At 42.7% G+C, this 17,404-nt stretch overlaps 1 protein-coding gene across 2 annotated transcripts in view; it reads left to right on the top strand.

Annotated features, from left to right (window-relative positions):
* Positions 1-415: 415 nt before the first annotated feature.
* EEA1 (early endosome antigen 1) overlaps positions 416-17,404 on the top strand; it is a 73,851-nt gene continuing 56,862 nt past the window's right edge. Inside the window, exons 1-3 of one of the 2 annotated variants that reach the window (XM_075151046.1) lie at positions 466-565; positions 9,139-9,231; positions 12,162-12,284. In XM_075151046.1, the coding sequence (XP_075007147.1) occupies positions 542-565; positions 9,139-9,231; positions 12,162-12,284 (240 nt within the window). In that variant the 5' untranslated portion in view covers positions 466-541. Of the gene's footprint in view, positions 566-9,138; positions 9,232-12,161; positions 12,285-17,404 lie in introns of both variants that reach the window. The other variant, XM_075151055.1, reaches the window with a different exon arrangement.

Here is a 17,404-nt window from a genome sequence, read left to right as displayed (position 1 = left end):
GCAGAGGACGAGGGCCGGGGGGAGATACGGCCGCCCTCCCTTCTCCCCCGCCCCTGCCCTCAGCAGCCGGGACGTCTCCGGGGCGGCAGAGACGGAAAGCAGAAAGCAGGCGGCGCACCGAGAGCTGGGGTGCTGGGCCCGGCGCGGCGGGAAGGAGCCCGGCCCGGGCCCCCGCGGGGGAGAGCGGGGCGCAGACCCCGCGCCGCCACAGCCACCCTGTTCCGAGGGGCAGCCCCCGCCGGCCTGGCGTCCTCCGCCCGGGCCCCCTCGGTCCTCTCTCGCTCGTTTCATCTTCCCCCGTCTCCCCGCGGCCGGGCGGCGGCAGCGGCGGCAGCGCCGTCTCCGCCGGGCCCGTCCCTCCCCGGGGCGGGGCGGTCCCGCCCCGGCGCGGCGGCTGCCCCGCCTCCCCGGCCGCGGCGGCTGTCACGGGGCGATCGGGCCGCGCTGGGCTCCTGCGGGGCGGGGGCGGCGCTGCGCGGGGCCCCGCGGCTTCCCCCTCGGCCTGGCCGCGGCCGGCCGGCGGCATCCGGGCTCCGCCACCATGTTCAGGCGGATTCTCCAGCGGGTAAGGCAGCGAGACCCGCCCCGGCGGCGGCGAGGGCGGCGTGCCTTGCCGTGCCTTGCCTTGCCGAGGCGGGGAGGTGCCGCTTCCTGGTGCCGGCCGGGCTCGGGGCCGGGCTCCCCGCGGCGGGGCCGGAGCCACCGGCCCGGCCCGGCCCGCCCTGCGGCGCAGGGGAGGGGGTAGGCCCGTGGCGGCCACGGAGGCCGTGAGCTTGTCCGCCGCCGCCCCCTCGCCCGCCGCGGGGGACGGCCCGAACCCCGACAGGGCGGGCCGGGCCGGGCCCGGGGTCCCGCGCCGCGTCCCGGCTGGGGGCGGTGTCGTCCCCCGGGCTGGGCGGGGGTGCCGGCGGCGGCGGGCGGGCCCCCGCGGCCGGGCGAGGGCCCTGTCAGTGGGGCGAGGGGCGGCCCTGTCCCGGCGTGGCTCCTTCCCGCAGCGTGGCGGCGTCTCCGCCCGCCGCCTTCGCTCGTTGCCGCGGCTGAGGGCCGCCCGCGCTCAGGGCAGGTTCAAGGGGAGCCCAGCCTGGGGAGAGCCGCCGCGGGGACCTGGGGTTATTTCCCTGGGGGCCGGCTAGCAAACAGGCTCCTGAGGCCGAAAGCCAGCCCGGCGGCCACCGGCCAGCTCTCTCCCTTATTTTAGGAACCGGCTTTTCCGGCAGCTCAGGCTGGTTTGAAAAGCCAAGTTGTGACACCCGTTTGTGAAACCCTTCTCGCCTTCCAGCATCCTCGCATATCTCCGCGGCGGTGCTGGCCGCCTGTGGCTCGGGTGGAAGCTGTCGGGGAGGTGCAGGCGAAGGGCAAGTGTCGGCGTGGCTGGGGGCTCCGGGAGCCCTTCATCGCTGGCGCTCGGCTGGAGGATGCGCCGAAAAGGGTTGAGTCACGCCGGCGGTGGGAAGGCAGCACTCCAGATCCCGCACCGCAAGAGAGCGGTGTCGGTGTCATGCAGAAGGTGCTCACGGATAGAGGGGAAACCAGCTGCCCTCGCCGTGTTGTCTGGTGTTCGAAGTGGGCTGTCTGTGTAACACCCCTGTGAAAGGGCGTTTTATTGGAAATGCTGGCAGGCTTTTCGTATCTGCCACGCAAGGAAGTGTTGCTACAAGAATGAGAGTCAACAGAGGGGAAGAAAGTACATTGGTATGCATACCGCCAACTTTTTCAGTGTAAAGTGTGCCTCAAATTGTTTTTCAGTGGTAGGCCCTGAGCAGGTGAACATCGCTGTTGGTCTGTTTGGAGCTTCGTGTTTACAGGGAAGAACTTCCTTCCTGAAGTTTGCTGGGAAGCTCTGCTAACAAGCAGAGAAACTTAGTACGGATCTCATTAAATATTGGCAGCATTTAACTGGGTGTTTATTGATTCTGAGAAATAACAGGCCATCAAGGAAAGCTTCTATGATGTAGGAAAAAGCTTGATACAGTGCCAAAGGAAATTTGTCCCCCAGTATAAGTTTAGCTAAGCACTTCCTATAAAAATCCTAAAGTCAGTGCAAAAGTTTCTTGTGTGTTAGAAACAGCCATCTTCTCTGAAAAGTTTGAACAAATAACTGTTCCCCAGTGACTCCCGAAAATTATGGGATTACAGCAGAGCTAATTGCCAACAAAGGTGAAACAGACTTCTTCCTGCCCAAGAAATAAATAGAGAAATGCCAAGATTTTTAAAGGTATTAATCTTCTAATTGGTGCAAATAACTATGCTTTTAAAAATCCATCTCTTATTAAAAAGGCTTTAGACCTTTTATAAATGTAGTGATTGTATGCACAACTTCATACATACCTTTTGTCTTACAATCTGTGGTTGGCAAACTATGAAAAAGACTTCTAATGTACTTTGGTGTTAAGAGTAGGCCTTAGCTTGCTGTCAAATTTCTTCATAAAGAGCATAAGTATTAAAATCTTTCACGTCTCTGAGGCAATAATTTGAAGGCCAAGGAACCTCCTCTTGACCCTTTTCTTGTGCACCGTTAATGTAGCTGGCAAAACCCCCCCACCTTCCAGTCACTGAAACATAGTTTCTTGTATATGTATCAGGTTTATTATTTCATTATAGGGGATGCCATCCTTTCTAGCCGGATGGCTAGTCATTACTGGTGATATAACTTGGGTTATGAAAGTATGTTTTTAAAAAAAAGGTATTCTTTATTACATTCCTTTTTTTTGTAACTCACCTGGCCATCAAGCTGCGAAGGAGGAAGGCAAAAGCTACAAAGATACTGTTTATAATTTTAGTCACTTACTTGAAATTCTAATTCCTGAAGCTTTAAAACATCAGATGTTTCTTTTTTATACTACTTCTGTTCCCTGATCACCTTTTTATTTCTTCCACAGTTGTAATTTCTGTTTTTAAAAGCATCTTCATGGTGACTTTGAATGGCATATTTTCAATGTTACTACTGAACATTGCTTATTTAGTTTTTGAAGTTAGTATTTCCATGCTGTCTTCAACTAGGTTCTCGTTCTAGGTCCTTTCCCTGCAAGCTGTTTCTAAATGTGACATCTTGGGGATCCATCTGTTCTGTATATTTGCACCATAAAACCCCCTTTCACTCATTCTTGCCACTTTTCAGTTTCATTCATTGTTCGTCTTGCTGATCTAGAAAAAGGTACTCTTTCCCAAAAGACATCTGTATGGAATGGAGGCACAACTTTCCTGCCCAGATATTTTGATTTTTGTCAGCATATTCTTTAGAGAGCTGTCTTTTCTTTATTGTGTTCAACTGTGAAGGCCCTTTGTGGTCATTGTGTCCCCTCTCCGTTGTTCATCTACTAGTGGGACAGTGGCTATTGCCTCTGGTCTGTTAAAGCAGAGCTCACTTCTTATATTTCAAGATACCAAAACTTGAAAAAAAAGAAAAAAACCACTTTTTGTAAGGAGGAGGCATTTATTTTCAGCTGGTGGAAAACTAATTACTTTGACCTTCTGAGCCTTCTTCCCATTGCTCATGTTTTGTAGTGAAGGACTCACCTGTTGGGGCAGTGTGACTACTGTTTACATTAGTTTTTGTCTTCATTTTTTGTTTTTAACTGGCTGTCTACAGCTGTTAGCGGTTATACTGTAGTAAGAGCCTATTGTTCTGTTTCTAACAACACTTGAGTCCTTGGTCTTGAGATCTTGGGGTCTAGGTGGAGAACAGGGCTTTGCAGGCATTTCTGTAGCTCGGGTACTACAGTCCCTTTTTCTCTTACACAGAGAAAGCACAGAAGCAGAGATATTTACTTGTCTGGGATGCATTGCATCTCATGCCTTACCTATAATTTTCCTTTTTACGTTTATAATTGCAGGGCTTGCTAGATACCGCATTTACTTGGATGGATGCTGAACTGCAGCTGTGCTCGTGCGCTCCCTGGGGGGTCGAAGGCAGCGCGTGCGCCTCTTCCTGCGCGCAAGGTCTGCTTGCGTGGAACCGGTGGTGCGATGGGAAGGAAAGGTTTTATGCCCAAGTCAGGAGTCATTTCGTTTTTCGGAGTCATAAAATAGCTGTCACGCTTCTTTAGAAGTAAACAATATTACTGTTCTGTATTGCACTGTACTCCGTTTCTAGCGCTAAGAGTTGTTTGATAACAAGGGCTTTGGCCTTCTTACCTTCTCATTCTTGCGTCTTGCTTGTTGCTTCAGGACCTTAATGTGTTTGGACAGTAGTACCCTTCTGTAGTATTTAAATCTGTGTTGGGAAAACTGTATAAATCCATATTTGTTCAGACTTTCTCAAGGCTTAACATATTTTTTCAAAGGTTTAATTTATTCTGAATTTAAAACTGCTGAAAAGAGTATCATAACTGAATGGAGCGTAGCTATAGACAGATAAATGACTATGCAAAAATGACATGGTAGCGATCCATATTTATACTCTGTCATTTTAATGCATTAGCTCAACTCATTCATTATATAATTTTCTTTTCCTTTTCAGAAAACAAGCTGCAATCGTTGTCGTCCTTTTTGTTGTTAATGATGTTTCTTGATATTAGCTTGCAGTTTTGAGAAAACACAGAGAACAACATTATGAAGTTTAGCATATTACTTCTACAACTCTAGTGCTAGTAGTAGAAACGTATGCTTCTCTGCAAAGTAAACAAATATAACTCTGACAGCTAGGAAGGAAATACGCTGGGTGAGAGACTAATTTTGCATCGGTCTTTCAACTCCAGGTATGCCTTTAAGGGTCAAATGTTAATTATGTGAAAATACATATACAGAGGCCTGTATGAAAAATTACTTTTCCTGTGGGATTCGTAAGTCATTCTTTTGCTCCCCTGTATAGTCTAACTGAAAACAAAGACCATCATTCTGAATCTTTCCGTAGTTCGCAATGTCTGAGTTGTTCAATGTGTTGTGATTTATTTTTTTTATGGAACATGATATAACAGTGGTCTGGGAGCCTACCTTAAGCATGTGTGTGAACCTATTTGATCATGCAATGATCACTTAAAAAAACATTCCCAATCCCCCATTCTTTATTTGGCTGGTGAAGGATGTTTAAGTTATATTACAGCCTTGAAAGATAAGTTAATTGCATTTATGGTCTCAGTTTCCATAACATCCTTCCAAATTTGTATTAAATTTCTCTTGCTAGTCTGTATTACTTTGCAAACGGATGCTATGGGGTGTTTCTCCTGATCTTGAACCTTCCCACAGTTCTTCCCTGTGCATGCCACTCACTAGAAAATGCCACCTATTTGTACTAAGCTTTCTAAATCTAACTTGGAATTATGCTTTCTTTTTTTTAAAGAGAGCACATTGTTTTTTGAAAGGTTAAAAGGATTTTACCAGGTACTGTTTAATAATTTCTGTCTTGTATATTGCGCGTAATAAGACATGCTGTGCAGTGCATTTTAGTGTGATTATAGCATGTCTGAAAGTGTTTCAGAAAGCAAATACTTTAATCAACCACGTAGTAATAACACTGTACTTTTAATAACCTCATCCTGGAGGTTGTAATAATCTCCAGTTGTAGTGCTAGAACTAACAGAACTTAATATGCAAATCTCATTGTGAAATGCAGCCAACTCTGGGGTGAAATGTGATGGGCGATTAGCAACGCACAGTAGCGTTGTATAAGAAGTTACGATATAAGGTGAAGAAAATAGTGGGTTAATTGTCACAGAAGATTCTTAGTTTTGGGACAAAATGATTCACTAAGTATGCTGAAAACGTACGCTCAGGTATTGCAGAAGTGGAGGAATATGCTGCCTGTCTAAAGAGACATCTCTTACTGCCATTGCCCAGGCTGTCAAGTTTTGTTTAGGTTCTCTCTCTGCTCTTGTGTCCTTCTGTCCAAGGCTACGTGAAGGCACATTCTTCAGTTTTTGGAGCTGAAAAGTGGAACAAAAGGCTTCCATTTCTTGTAAAGGATTAATAAAGAAGTGCATATCCATTAATGCTGACACTTTCTCCGTTTCACAACATCCCGTTTCTACTTGTGGATGTAGATGCTGGGACAGATAGGGGTCCAAGTTCTCAGGCTTTCTAGAACAGAATAGCTGCCATAGCTAACTGCCATACAAAAGCCTTTTCATCATGTTCAGATTTCTAAAGCCTTTTAAAAATTCCTTTCAATAAGAAATTGATTCTTATATCGTGAAAGTTCAGCTCCTTTATGGAAGAAAGCTTTGACACCTGACCTGTTCATGTTCCCTTATGTAGACATATGCGTATATACATCTTCTTTGGGTTGTTTGTTTTCACACAAAATAGATTCACAAGTGAGCCTTACCTCTGGGTTGCATGATTGTGGTTTATGGATTGCATGGAAAGGAACTTTTGAACTATATAAACCAAAGAAAACGGTTTATAACATTAGATGCAATATTCTAACTTATCTGCCTTACTGAGAAACTTGGCTACACCTTACTGATTGTTTTAGATATTATTCCTCCGACTGTCAATGCACACGATCCACGTCTTTATTAATGGAGTTACTAAACTTGCGTTTAAGAGCTCTCCTGCAAGGATGTGTGTTTCTGCAGGGCAGCGCTTCAGAGATCGCGGAACAGCTTGGGCGGGAAGGGAGCTCAGGGGGTCTCTAGTCTGAGCTCCTGCTGCGAGCAGGACCAGCTCGGAGGTCAGGAGCAGGCTGCTCAGGCATGGCCTCACGCTGGAGAAGCTTTTCTGTACATCGAGTGGGAACCTGTCTTGTTTCAGGTTTTGTGCCTTGTCCTCCCACTGTGCTGGGAGCAGCCTGGCTTCCTCTTTGTGATGACCTCCTCATAGGTGGTGGTGGGGCTGCTGATAGGCCCTCCCAAAGCCGTCTCTGCTCCAGGCTGAGCCAGCCCAGTTTCCTCAGCTTTTCCCCACAGGATGGGTGCTCCAACCCCAGCTGTCTTGGTGGCCTTTTGCTGAACTCGCTCTGGTTTATCAATGTCCTCTCTGGACTGGGAGAGCCAAAACTGGCTGCAGTATCTTGATGCTATGATGTGGTCCAACGGGTGCTGGCCAGTGGGGGATGATCACTTGGTCGGTTGGCTGGGCTCCTGCTAATACCCAGATGCTGGTGGCCCTCTCTGCTGCCAGGGCATGCTGCTGGCTCCTGTTCGGCTTGCTGTCTGACACAAGCCCCAGGTCCTTTTCAGCAGAGTGGCCTGTGTTGCTGCCAGGGGTTTTCCTTCCCAGACGCAGGACTCTGCGTTTGTCCCTGTTGAATTGCATGAAGTTCCTGTTGGCCCATTCCTCCAGCCTGTCGGTCCCTCTGAATGGCAGCCCTGCCCGTGAGTGTATCAACTGGTCCTCCCAGTTTGATGTCATATGAAAACTTGATGAGCGTGCACCCATGGTCCATGCTGGGATGTGCCTCGTTTACTGTCTGTATCAGTGACCGGGAGGAGAAGTATTAATGCCTTCGCTTTGATGTGCTTTGCATGTGCATCGTATTCTTTGCTTACACGCTTTTTTGCCTCTCGTATTATTAACTTGCAGAGCTTGCGTCACCTTGCCTATTGCTTTTGTATGCTGTACTAGAAGGAAACTATATTGTGTTTTTATATTCTTTAGAAACATAAAAAAGTAAAACTTAAACTGCTAAAATAAAAAAGGCACGGGAGTAGGAGAACCAGCATATGTCGATCACTTAACTGATGACCCCAGAGAAGGCTGGAATGAGATGGTCCTCTCTTACCCTTACTGTTGCCAGCCCCAATAGCTCGCTGCTTCACCCCTCCTCACTTCCCTTTGGCCAGTCTTCAGAGCCTTTCTAAAATTGAACTCTATGTCGCTGGGAATTAAGTCCTTAATCAGTAAATTTGACCTTTTTATTACATATTTTTTTATTTGATTAGTAATAAAAGGCTGTAATCTTTATGGAAGTTGGAAATAGAACATTCTTTAAAAACAAAGCAGGAAAATATACTTAATTTTCAAAGTATGGAAAAACCTGTGAGCTGCAGATATCTTATAAAAGGATATATAGCTATGATTTGCCTGAAAAAAAAAAGAGGATATATTTGAGCAAAAAAATTCTAAAACAAATAAGATTTTGGAGACACCAAGATTTAGAAACTAAAACTATTTATCTACTTCTGTCCCGCTCTCTGTAGATTTCAATCTATATATTTAAAATTCTGTATCTTTAGTGCCCCTATATTAAATTAGGAAATCCTTTATAACATTACAAGTATTTCCAGATGGGCTAAAATACTGCAGTAGCATTACTTCATCTCATTTGCAATTGTCATCATGGAATGGAATAATGAACTCTTATTCTATGTTGAAACTAGGATTGCATATCAGTATTAAGATAACTTCTTTACTGATGTTTGCTTTGAGAATGCTAACTCTTCTGCCATCAGTCAAGTAGTGGCGTTTTGGAGATGAGTAAGAGAAGTTAAATCAAATCTAAATCAAAGTTAGAGTTAAATAAGGATTATAAGTTGTCATCCATCCATCCATATTTTGAATCGAGTAGTGTTTCAAATGTATTTGCTTATTTTCTCTAAATCTGTACTTTCGAATCAATACTGTTGTTTTGATTTCCAATGTACTCATAGGATTTTATTTTTATAGGCTGTCTTACTGATTAGCATGGTTTAACTTTATCAGGCTTAACACTTGATTTTTATTTTTTCCAAATCAAGGCAGTGTACCTGCTTGTGCGCTTATTGTATCAACAGAGTTCTCTTTAGTTTTCCATCTTTCAAGTATTTAAAGGCTTGTTCAGATTGGAGACAAGTTATCAAGAAAGTAGTATGATACTAGTTTACTACTTCTGAAACTGTTTAGATTGTAATTTCTAGTGTTTTCTGGTTTGATGTAGAGACCTAATTTAACATCAGAGTGAGTGATAAAAGGACAGAGTTTAGCCTAATTCTTTCTTTTGTGTTGAGCGCTCATGAGAGGAAGTGGTTTAAAATTCTGACCTTTGCTTCTGGTGTCTGCTTGTTCTTTGATGCATGGAGAGTCTTGGATAAAAGCTTTTGTTGAAGTGTTGCACTGAAAATTACATAATTGCTTGTCAGCTCGTTCACTTCATTACTCTTGTGGAGGGAAAATACTTCTGTATTCCAGCAAGTAGGAGAGAGGCCTTTGCGCAGGAAACGTACCATGCTTTATTAAATGCAATCTGTAGACACTCATTTATCTCTCCTCTCTCTCTTTCAGACTCCAGGTAGAGGTGGGTCTCAGAGCTCGGATTCGGATTCTTCTGCCACACCAGGAAATGCCGTGGACGTGAACAACGAAGGCTCCTCCGAGGTACTGTGCACCATACGTGGGACTGGAGTCTTAAACCTTGGATGCTGTTTCTCTGATCCATGAAGCTATTGGGAGTAACTTTTGATGCCCTACCTAAATAACAGCTGTAGTAATGAAGAATTGTTTTTTATTTTCTCTTCTAAGCATTGGTTGTTATTTAAATAAAAATAAGGGCGTTTAAGCCATATAAATGTGTGGCTGTTAATTAGGCTTATTTATCTAATTGGTCACAAGCAATCCTTCCTGTAATCCTACAGATGAATTATTAAAATTAAAAGCAATGAGACACAAGCTTAAGACTCCTCATTAATAAATCTTTTATGAGAGTTCTGAAAAATGGGGCTTAACATTTTATCACACTTGTACTCCCTTTTCACCTTTCTTCTGCTAAGCTATAATGTGTACCGGAAACCACCTCCTCCTCGTAAAATATCAAACATGTTGGTTTTTGCTTGGGGTGTGTGTGTACATCTACCACTTCTAAATCCTATCCATTTTTTATGTGCTGTATGCCATACTTAACCAGCAAAATAAGTTGTTATTCTTGCTTCAATCCCGTATTACAATGTCTTTGGATTTACAGTGTTGTCAAATATTAACTCTGAAAAATGCAAACTGACTTCACTGGCTGTTGAAGGTAGTTTGTGCTAATGTAGCCTGATTACCTAGCTTGAAAATGTTTCAAGCTTAGCATACAAATGCAGTGCAAGGTTAATTACTCCTGTTACAGCATTAAAGGGAGCAAAGTGCCCTTTCTTACACTGAATGAAGTGTATGATGATTCAAATACTCCTATGTTTGCTATGATAAGAGATAAGAGAACTTTTCACTGTGCTGTTTAAAATCCTAATTGCCTTCCATCTGTGCATCTGCTTATTTCTTATTTCTTGAAGCCTTATTACAGTCAGTATAATCAGACATTCCTTAATATTTTGCTGCATGTCACACATTTGTGAGTCCAAATTTGTTTTGTATGTATATTTACACTGTCCGTGAAGCAAATAAATATTCTAAAATCTCATTCTTTTGTAGTTAATTAAGACATAAAAATATGCAATGAGATAATTGCTTCTTTCCAAAGTTTGGCCAAGATTGCACAATTCCGTTAACAGGAGTGCAATATCACTGACTGTACAGCTGGTGGATGTCACAAGCTACCTCAATACTAATATGGTAGTATTTTCTTGGCATAGGACGAGCTTTCAAAGCGGTGGTGTGCCTGCACTATTGCACCATTGGCTTTTCTTGCTACTGAGTCAGAACTGGGTCAGACCGAAGGCTGCTGTGTCACTTCTGGTTGATACCGTATAACATGAAAAAGCATCTTTTACTTGTCAGTAATGTCACCATTTTTTGCATTAGTGACAAGTGGGGTGTTCTCCTTAGCATATAATTTCAAAATCTGTTTGAAACTGAGCTCCAAAGCTGGTGATGGGTTTGTACTCTCCTGAGATTCACACATTGCAGCATGCAACTTGAGCCTTTCTGCTGGTCTTCCTTTTCCTGCGCAGCTGGCCTGAGGTGTTGTCTCTCTGAGAACTTCTCTCCAGGGGCACCGTAGCCAGACTTTGCAGAACGTTTGCTCTCCATTTTATCATTATGTTCTCCAGTATTATGAAAAGTCAGAAATCCAGTTGACTTGTTTGCAGTCCAGTTTCTTGTCTAGATCTTCTAGTTTGTATTGCTGCAAGATTCAAATGGAGAATAATTATTAAATCTGTGCAGATTCTTATGTTTCCTACCTCCTCAAGCCTGGTTGAAATCCATCCTGATTTTTGAGAATTGTAGCATGAAATAAAAGGAGTGGGGAAGTCTGAATTCAAACTGTTCCTTGCTCAAGGAGAGGTGAAAATTGGTTTTAGTCCCATCTGTGGCCACGTCAGCACTTCAGACCACACACGGACCTGTAATCGAGTCTAGATACGTCTTTTATTCACTGTGCAATCTGCCCAAGGAGGAAACATTTGAGCCTATCCTACCTTTGTAGCTTAGGTCCCAGTGCAACTCTGTCTGCAGTACGGGGTTGCTAAATACTCCATGCTTGCAGTGAGTCCACCAGCGTGCTTACGCTTTCATTAGTGTAACGTGGCTGCGTTAGCTAGACAGGTTCGCTACAGGCATCCTTTTTGGAAGGGGCCTTAACCTTTCCACGCATGCACGGGGGGTTGTGGTCAGTCTGCTCTGCCTGCCTCTGCAGTGCTCATGAGGTGCAGGCACCCTCCAGCCAGCAGTGTGGAACAGAGGCCCAGAGCACTTTACTCTCCACCCTGCTTCTTCTAGGTGTTTAAGCATGTAGTGTGTGTCCTGAAGATGTAAAGCTGTTGTTCTTCAGAAACTGATTTAACTTTTGGCTTTGGTAAATCTCTGGTGAGCATGCTGAGTTTTTTTTTTAAATTCTGCTGAGGAAGGTGCATATTCTTCCCTAAGAGCACGCCAGCCAGGCGTGTGGCTGCGCTGGCGCCTGGGCCTATCCCGCTGCCGCGCACTTGCTTACTGATTTACAGGGGTGTTCCTGCAATCTCACTGCACCACCCTTGTCTCTCTCTGTGAAACATCTGAACACCTTTATGGGAAACTGCGTGATGGATCTGACGTGATGCCTTATAGTGCAATTTGTTACGCTGCTTATCCCTCTGTCACATGAAGGGGGTACCAAGAGTGCCTGGAAAACACATAGTAGTGTGCAGCATGGTGCTAGCTTTTAAAGTGTGTTTTGGATTTGTTTATTCTCATGTTCTTAATAACTGTTCCTTCTTGCCTCCTCCATGGTATTGATATGTGGTTTGCAAAAACCATCTTTCCAAAAGGAAAACAGACTTTGCTTTTGGTGATTGTAGAGAACTTTCAGTCTAAGAATTTGAACAGCGTTTGATTCCAAATCTGCTTTTTTGTCTTTATTAGTTTCTTAAAAACAAATATACATTTCACAGGGCTTCATCTGTCCACTGTGTATGAAAGTGTGTGTAACTCCCACTGATCTGTCTGAACATTACCAGAATGAGCACAATGGGACAGAAGGAAGACAGGAGCTTCGTGACCTCCCAGCTGTTACTGTGGGTCTTGTTTATTTTGTTTCAATAGCTTTGGCAATGGGGCTGCTTTAAATGAACATACATCTTTTCTTGTGGCTTGGGTATCAGTTTTTTAAATTGTTTCTTTTGATTGCTTGCTGAAACGTAATTTGATCTCTTAAGCATGATTCCAAAGTATATATTCAGCAGAAGAATTAATCTATGTCTAGCTTTCTGGTTTGCAGTTGTCTCTCACATGAAACATTTGCTGTATTGGGAGACCTGCAGTCACCAATGTATTCTTTTTGAACATCCTTTGCTTGATTTTCTTGTAAATAAGACTATTACATTATTTGATTTACTTCACTTCAGATGCAGTGTAGTGATAAATGCAGTATCGGATCTGGTACATCCTTTGTGAAAAGAAATGTTTCGAGCTCTTATTAGCTAACTATTTTTAAAGCAGATTTCTAGTGGGAGATAGGTACATTGCGTAAAAGATGGAACAGAGGACAGGAATATAAAAAATTTAGAAGCTTCTTTTCTTGGATATGTTTAAGAGCCTTACGTATTGCAGCAACATTATAAAAATAATTATAAAAACAATTTTTTTATATAGAATTTTATTGCAATTTTTTTGTGCCCCCAACAAAATGCAAAGGCTGTTTCAGTTAGTAAACATTATAAATAGCTGTGCATTTCTAAATTCTTCCAATTCTGGAGTGTAAAACTGCACAATTAAAACAAAGTGTGCAGTTTTACACTCCTCAGTGGGAAGAATTTAGATTGTGTAAGGTAACAGCCTCCAGCTGCACAAGGCTATCTGAATTTTTTCTGCTGTGAACCTTCAGAGAGTAGATTTGACTTCTGGGGGCAGGCAGCTTGCCATGCACTTAATGGGTTTGTATGGGGGTGAAGTTTTGCATTCTTTCTGCCGACATTACTTCTGTTGAGTTTTGGAATCAAAGTGTTTATTCTAGGCTGTGTGAGTGATGTGATTTTATTGTGTTTGTTGCTGTATGCATTTGCTAAGTAGTACTTTTTTCCCTCCCTACACTCGATGTTACACTTCATTTTTGAAGGGAAAACTTCAAACTGTAGGGTGTTATTCCCAAAGATGATGAAAGCCATCGATACACTGATTATCCTAGAGTTACTTGCGATCTCTTTTCAAAGGTGAAGTGTCTCCTGTTAAAGTGAGCAGAATCTGTGGTAAAACTGGCCTGTGCTGCTCTCCTGGAGTGCTAGGGGACCTCCTCAGAGCCAGGACAACTGGGGACTGGCTTTTGATTGACTCCTCACTGCCTCCTGTCGAAGCAGGGACAATCTGTAGTTCTCTGTTCGTGGTCAGGTCAGCTTTTTATTTTCTTTATTATATGGTCACAATGCAAGTGTCTTACTTGAATAAGCTGTGACTTCCAGTGACGGATTGTGGCATTCCTGATGCGATGATACCAGTAGATTGTGGGATGTGAGCCATTAGAGGTGGTTTGGTTACTTGAAGTTACTCCTTTATTTAAGCCGGGTTGTGTTTAACGTAGTTTCATGGAGTTGACTGCGGGTTCTTGCCCACTTTGAGTTTTTGTTTTTCCACCATCAGTTACTTGTCAGTACTTTTTACTTGTCAAAAGCTAATTACAACTTTTTAACTTGATAAAACTTGTGTATTGAGTTTAGCACATGAAATGCAAATTCAGTTGTTTCTAGCTGTTGCAGTTTCCTGTTGCTAAAGCTGTGTTTCTTCGTACAGTGATTCAGTAACTATCTGGAAGAAATGAGAAACAAAGAATGCTAATACATATAGATTTTTTTTTCCAGTTTCATCTTTTATTATATCAGTGTGCATAGAAGCATTGAAAAAGTGGGGAAATCTGTTAATCATTATCATCAATATGTAATCAATATGTAAACTTTAAAATACTTGACTACTGAGAAGCTGATGGTTTGCATTTGTTGATGGAAAATGATAGTTTGCATTTGCAACAAGCACATTGTGATCCTGAAGTAGCAACACAACCAGGTTGTCACCCTTTTTCCGTTGTCTATAGCTTTCTTCACTAACCTGTCTTCCGCTGCTACACACTCCCTGCTGATGAAAATTTTAGTAAATCAGGTCATTTGCCCCTCTGTTCTCCTTGCCCTTCCCTCATCTCCATCCTCCATGCAGTGAGAGTTGGTCTTGTTCTTCAGTCACAGGCGTCCACTCCTGCAGTTCCTGAAGGTGTCTGATGCCCTGTTGTGGGAAAGGATCCTCACCATTCACTTACAGCCTTATTTATGGTCTTCCTCCTAAACAGCTTTCTCTGCAGCCCTCATTTTTCAAACTAGGGATCGTACCATATGATAACTGGTGAAAATGACAGTGAAATACCTTCCCCTGCTCCCTAAGTACTGATGAAGCCTTACTTTAAAAGACAAAGGCTTGTTCAGCTGCAGGAACAACACCAAAATGTTGGCAAGTGTCTCTGTCCACATATAGCCAACTCAGCCAGACAAACGCTGTATGGAAGTCACACACATCGCCACGTTCCCAAACAGGGACATTGTTCCCCAACTTTCATGTATACAGTGGTGTCACTAACAAAAGCTGTGTGGCTTCTTCTGTTTTGTTTTCTTTTTCCTAAAGGAATGACACATTTCTAAACCGTGTCCAGCATTTCCTGACTGTCTCCTGACTGTTGGACGTTCAGGACATCTAAACAGTGAGTCAGTTAAAGAGGTTTAGTTTCAGACTTCCCGGTTTCTCCTGAGGCATCCAAAAAAACCACTGTATGGTACTCCTGCAATGTTTAGAATATAGTGGCTGTTAATTTCTATTGTCTTATCTACAACTAGGCTAAATCTAAGGCAATTTTTAAACAGTTCTTTTGGGTAGTCTTCATAACTTTGCAGATGTTTAGTAAATATGTATTTCTTAGTTAATACAAGCAAGATGTTTTCTGAATAGGCTTTTCATAGCAGGATTGCTTAGAGTGTAAATTGGCATACTAGTTGTGCAAAATATGGGGGAGTTCTTTTGTCTTTCTTTGAAAATACCTCATTCTTTATGTGTTTTTTTTCCTACTTGTCTTTCATTGTAGATGCAATTGATTGCATCTTCTGTTTTTATGGATGCCCTTGGAATGTTGCAGACTGGTTTTGCACAGAACATCATGTCAACGCTTTAATGCTGATATTTTATTCTCTTTGGCTGCTCTTTCAGTTGCTTCTCAAATTAGGTTGCGGCAGCTCTTTTCACCTCAGAGGTACTTGCCTGCTTTGCACAGGAACAAAAATCATTGGTTGAACTACATTAGTGCATTAATTTGCTGCAACATCTGAACAATACTAAGAGAATGAAGAATTAGAGATACTGGTTTGATTTGACTTGGCCATGTGATGCGACTTTTCTTTAAGAAGTAGAGAATCCACTGGATTTGAGTTTCTAATTTGTGACAAAATTGTAGTCTTGTAGGTTGTGACAGAATTTTAGTCTTACTCATCAATAGTAATAAAAACAGAAGAGAACTGAACTAGAAATTATGTTGGTTCTGTTCTTCTCGGGAAGAATCCAGCTTCTTTTCTGGGAAGGCATCGAGTCTGCAGTCTGGTATAACATAACATAAACTGTGGCGAGACATCTTTTTTCTTTTTGTCCAGAAAGTTAAATACTTACTTGTAAAATTGAAATGGACTGCAGGTCTTAATTATATAAAACATGACCTTTTTACCTGCTCTTCTAATGATTAAATAGAGATGTTATCTGAGGAAGCCACTGTTGTCTTACTGTTTATGTAAACACAGAGGAAAGGGCTTTTTCTGGTGGAAGGCATGGAAAAAATGTCAACTGTATTTTTCTTTTAACAATATGTAAAGGGAGTGACCTAATTTATTTATTCTTTAACTTAAAATATCTCATGATTTTTTTTTTATCAGTATGTAAGACTTCGGAAATAAATTACGAAATGTGGTCTTGCCCTTGCTGTCTAGCAGGGAGTTTAATCTGCCTCTGAGAACTTCCTGAGGATTCAGTTAATTGCTTTGATGTATGTTTGGGAAATAAAGCCTAGAAACTACTTGATACATCTTTCAGCTCTAAAACAACAGTACGTTTCTGTCTTCTGGCCCTAAGTATATACAGTTCCTAATCTTCTGTCCTCTAAAATGTTTCAGCCTTTGAATCACTGTGTAACTGGAGAATATCTGAGTTTTAGCTAAGACTTACTATTTAAAAGCTGGTGAAGATGTGTATGTTGTATCGGGGAAGGTTGTGGAGGTTCACCTGCAGTGGAAAAACATGAATGGTGAATTTTAAACTTTTTCCAAATACTCATAACACACAAAATCTAAAATCAGCTCCAGAAAAGTGTTTATGCCTCTGAGCACGTGAACATGCCATAAAGCTCTTGAACTTACTTTCAGTTTTTAAACTCGCTGGACTTTATTTACAGCATACAGTTTATCGTACCACTACAGCTGTGAAGGAGTTGTTAATGTAAGTCTGGGTTCTGAGACATGGGAGAACATAGGTCATGGCTGGAAGGTGTTGCAGCTCTGGGCTTCAATCACAGCTATTGCTTTTTGTTCATGCGGCTCACTGGAAACAGGCTGTAGGCTTGAGTGCTGGCCCAGTATTTCTGGAAGGTCAGAGATGAAGCCCAGAAACTCAAATTTATGTAAATTTAAAGCCTGGTCATGTGAATGCCAAACATGTTAAAGTGTGTACTGGATTGGGCTAAGCTGTCCTATAGCATGTATATGGTAGAATAGTCACTCATCTTTTCCATATGGTAAAAGTATAAATTTTACTGAAATTCTGTGGGGTTTGTTTTTTTGTGGTGTTTTTTTTTGTTGTATTTTTGTTTTTTTTTTTTTTTTTGTTCACCACAGTACTTAAATATTTTCCAAGAAGAGTGTTTGTGGAATAAAATTGACTTCTCAGTGGGAAACAGCAAAGTTCCTTGGTTCTTTAAGCTTGACTCATGACATAATTGCTGGAATAAAAATTCAAGATGTTGTGGATCTTTAAGATGTTTGTATTAGCAAACAGAACCCTGTGCGCGCTATCCGTGCTATATGGCTCTCTACCACATACAGCTGTAGTTCAGCAGCAATCATAGCAGCCTAAATGGGACCACTTGTTCAGTTCTATGCAGTATTAAAATGCGATTGGAAAATAAACT

Source organism: Calonectris borealis, chromosome 1 (genome assembly GCF_964195595.1).
Source record: "Calonectris borealis chromosome 1, bCalBor7.hap1.2, whole genome shotgun sequence".
NCBI lineage: Eukaryota > Metazoa > Chordata > Aves > Procellariiformes > Procellariidae > Calonectris > Calonectris borealis.
The sequence above is the reverse complement of the archived record's forward strand: the minus strand, read 5'-3'. Positions and strand labels throughout refer to the sequence as shown.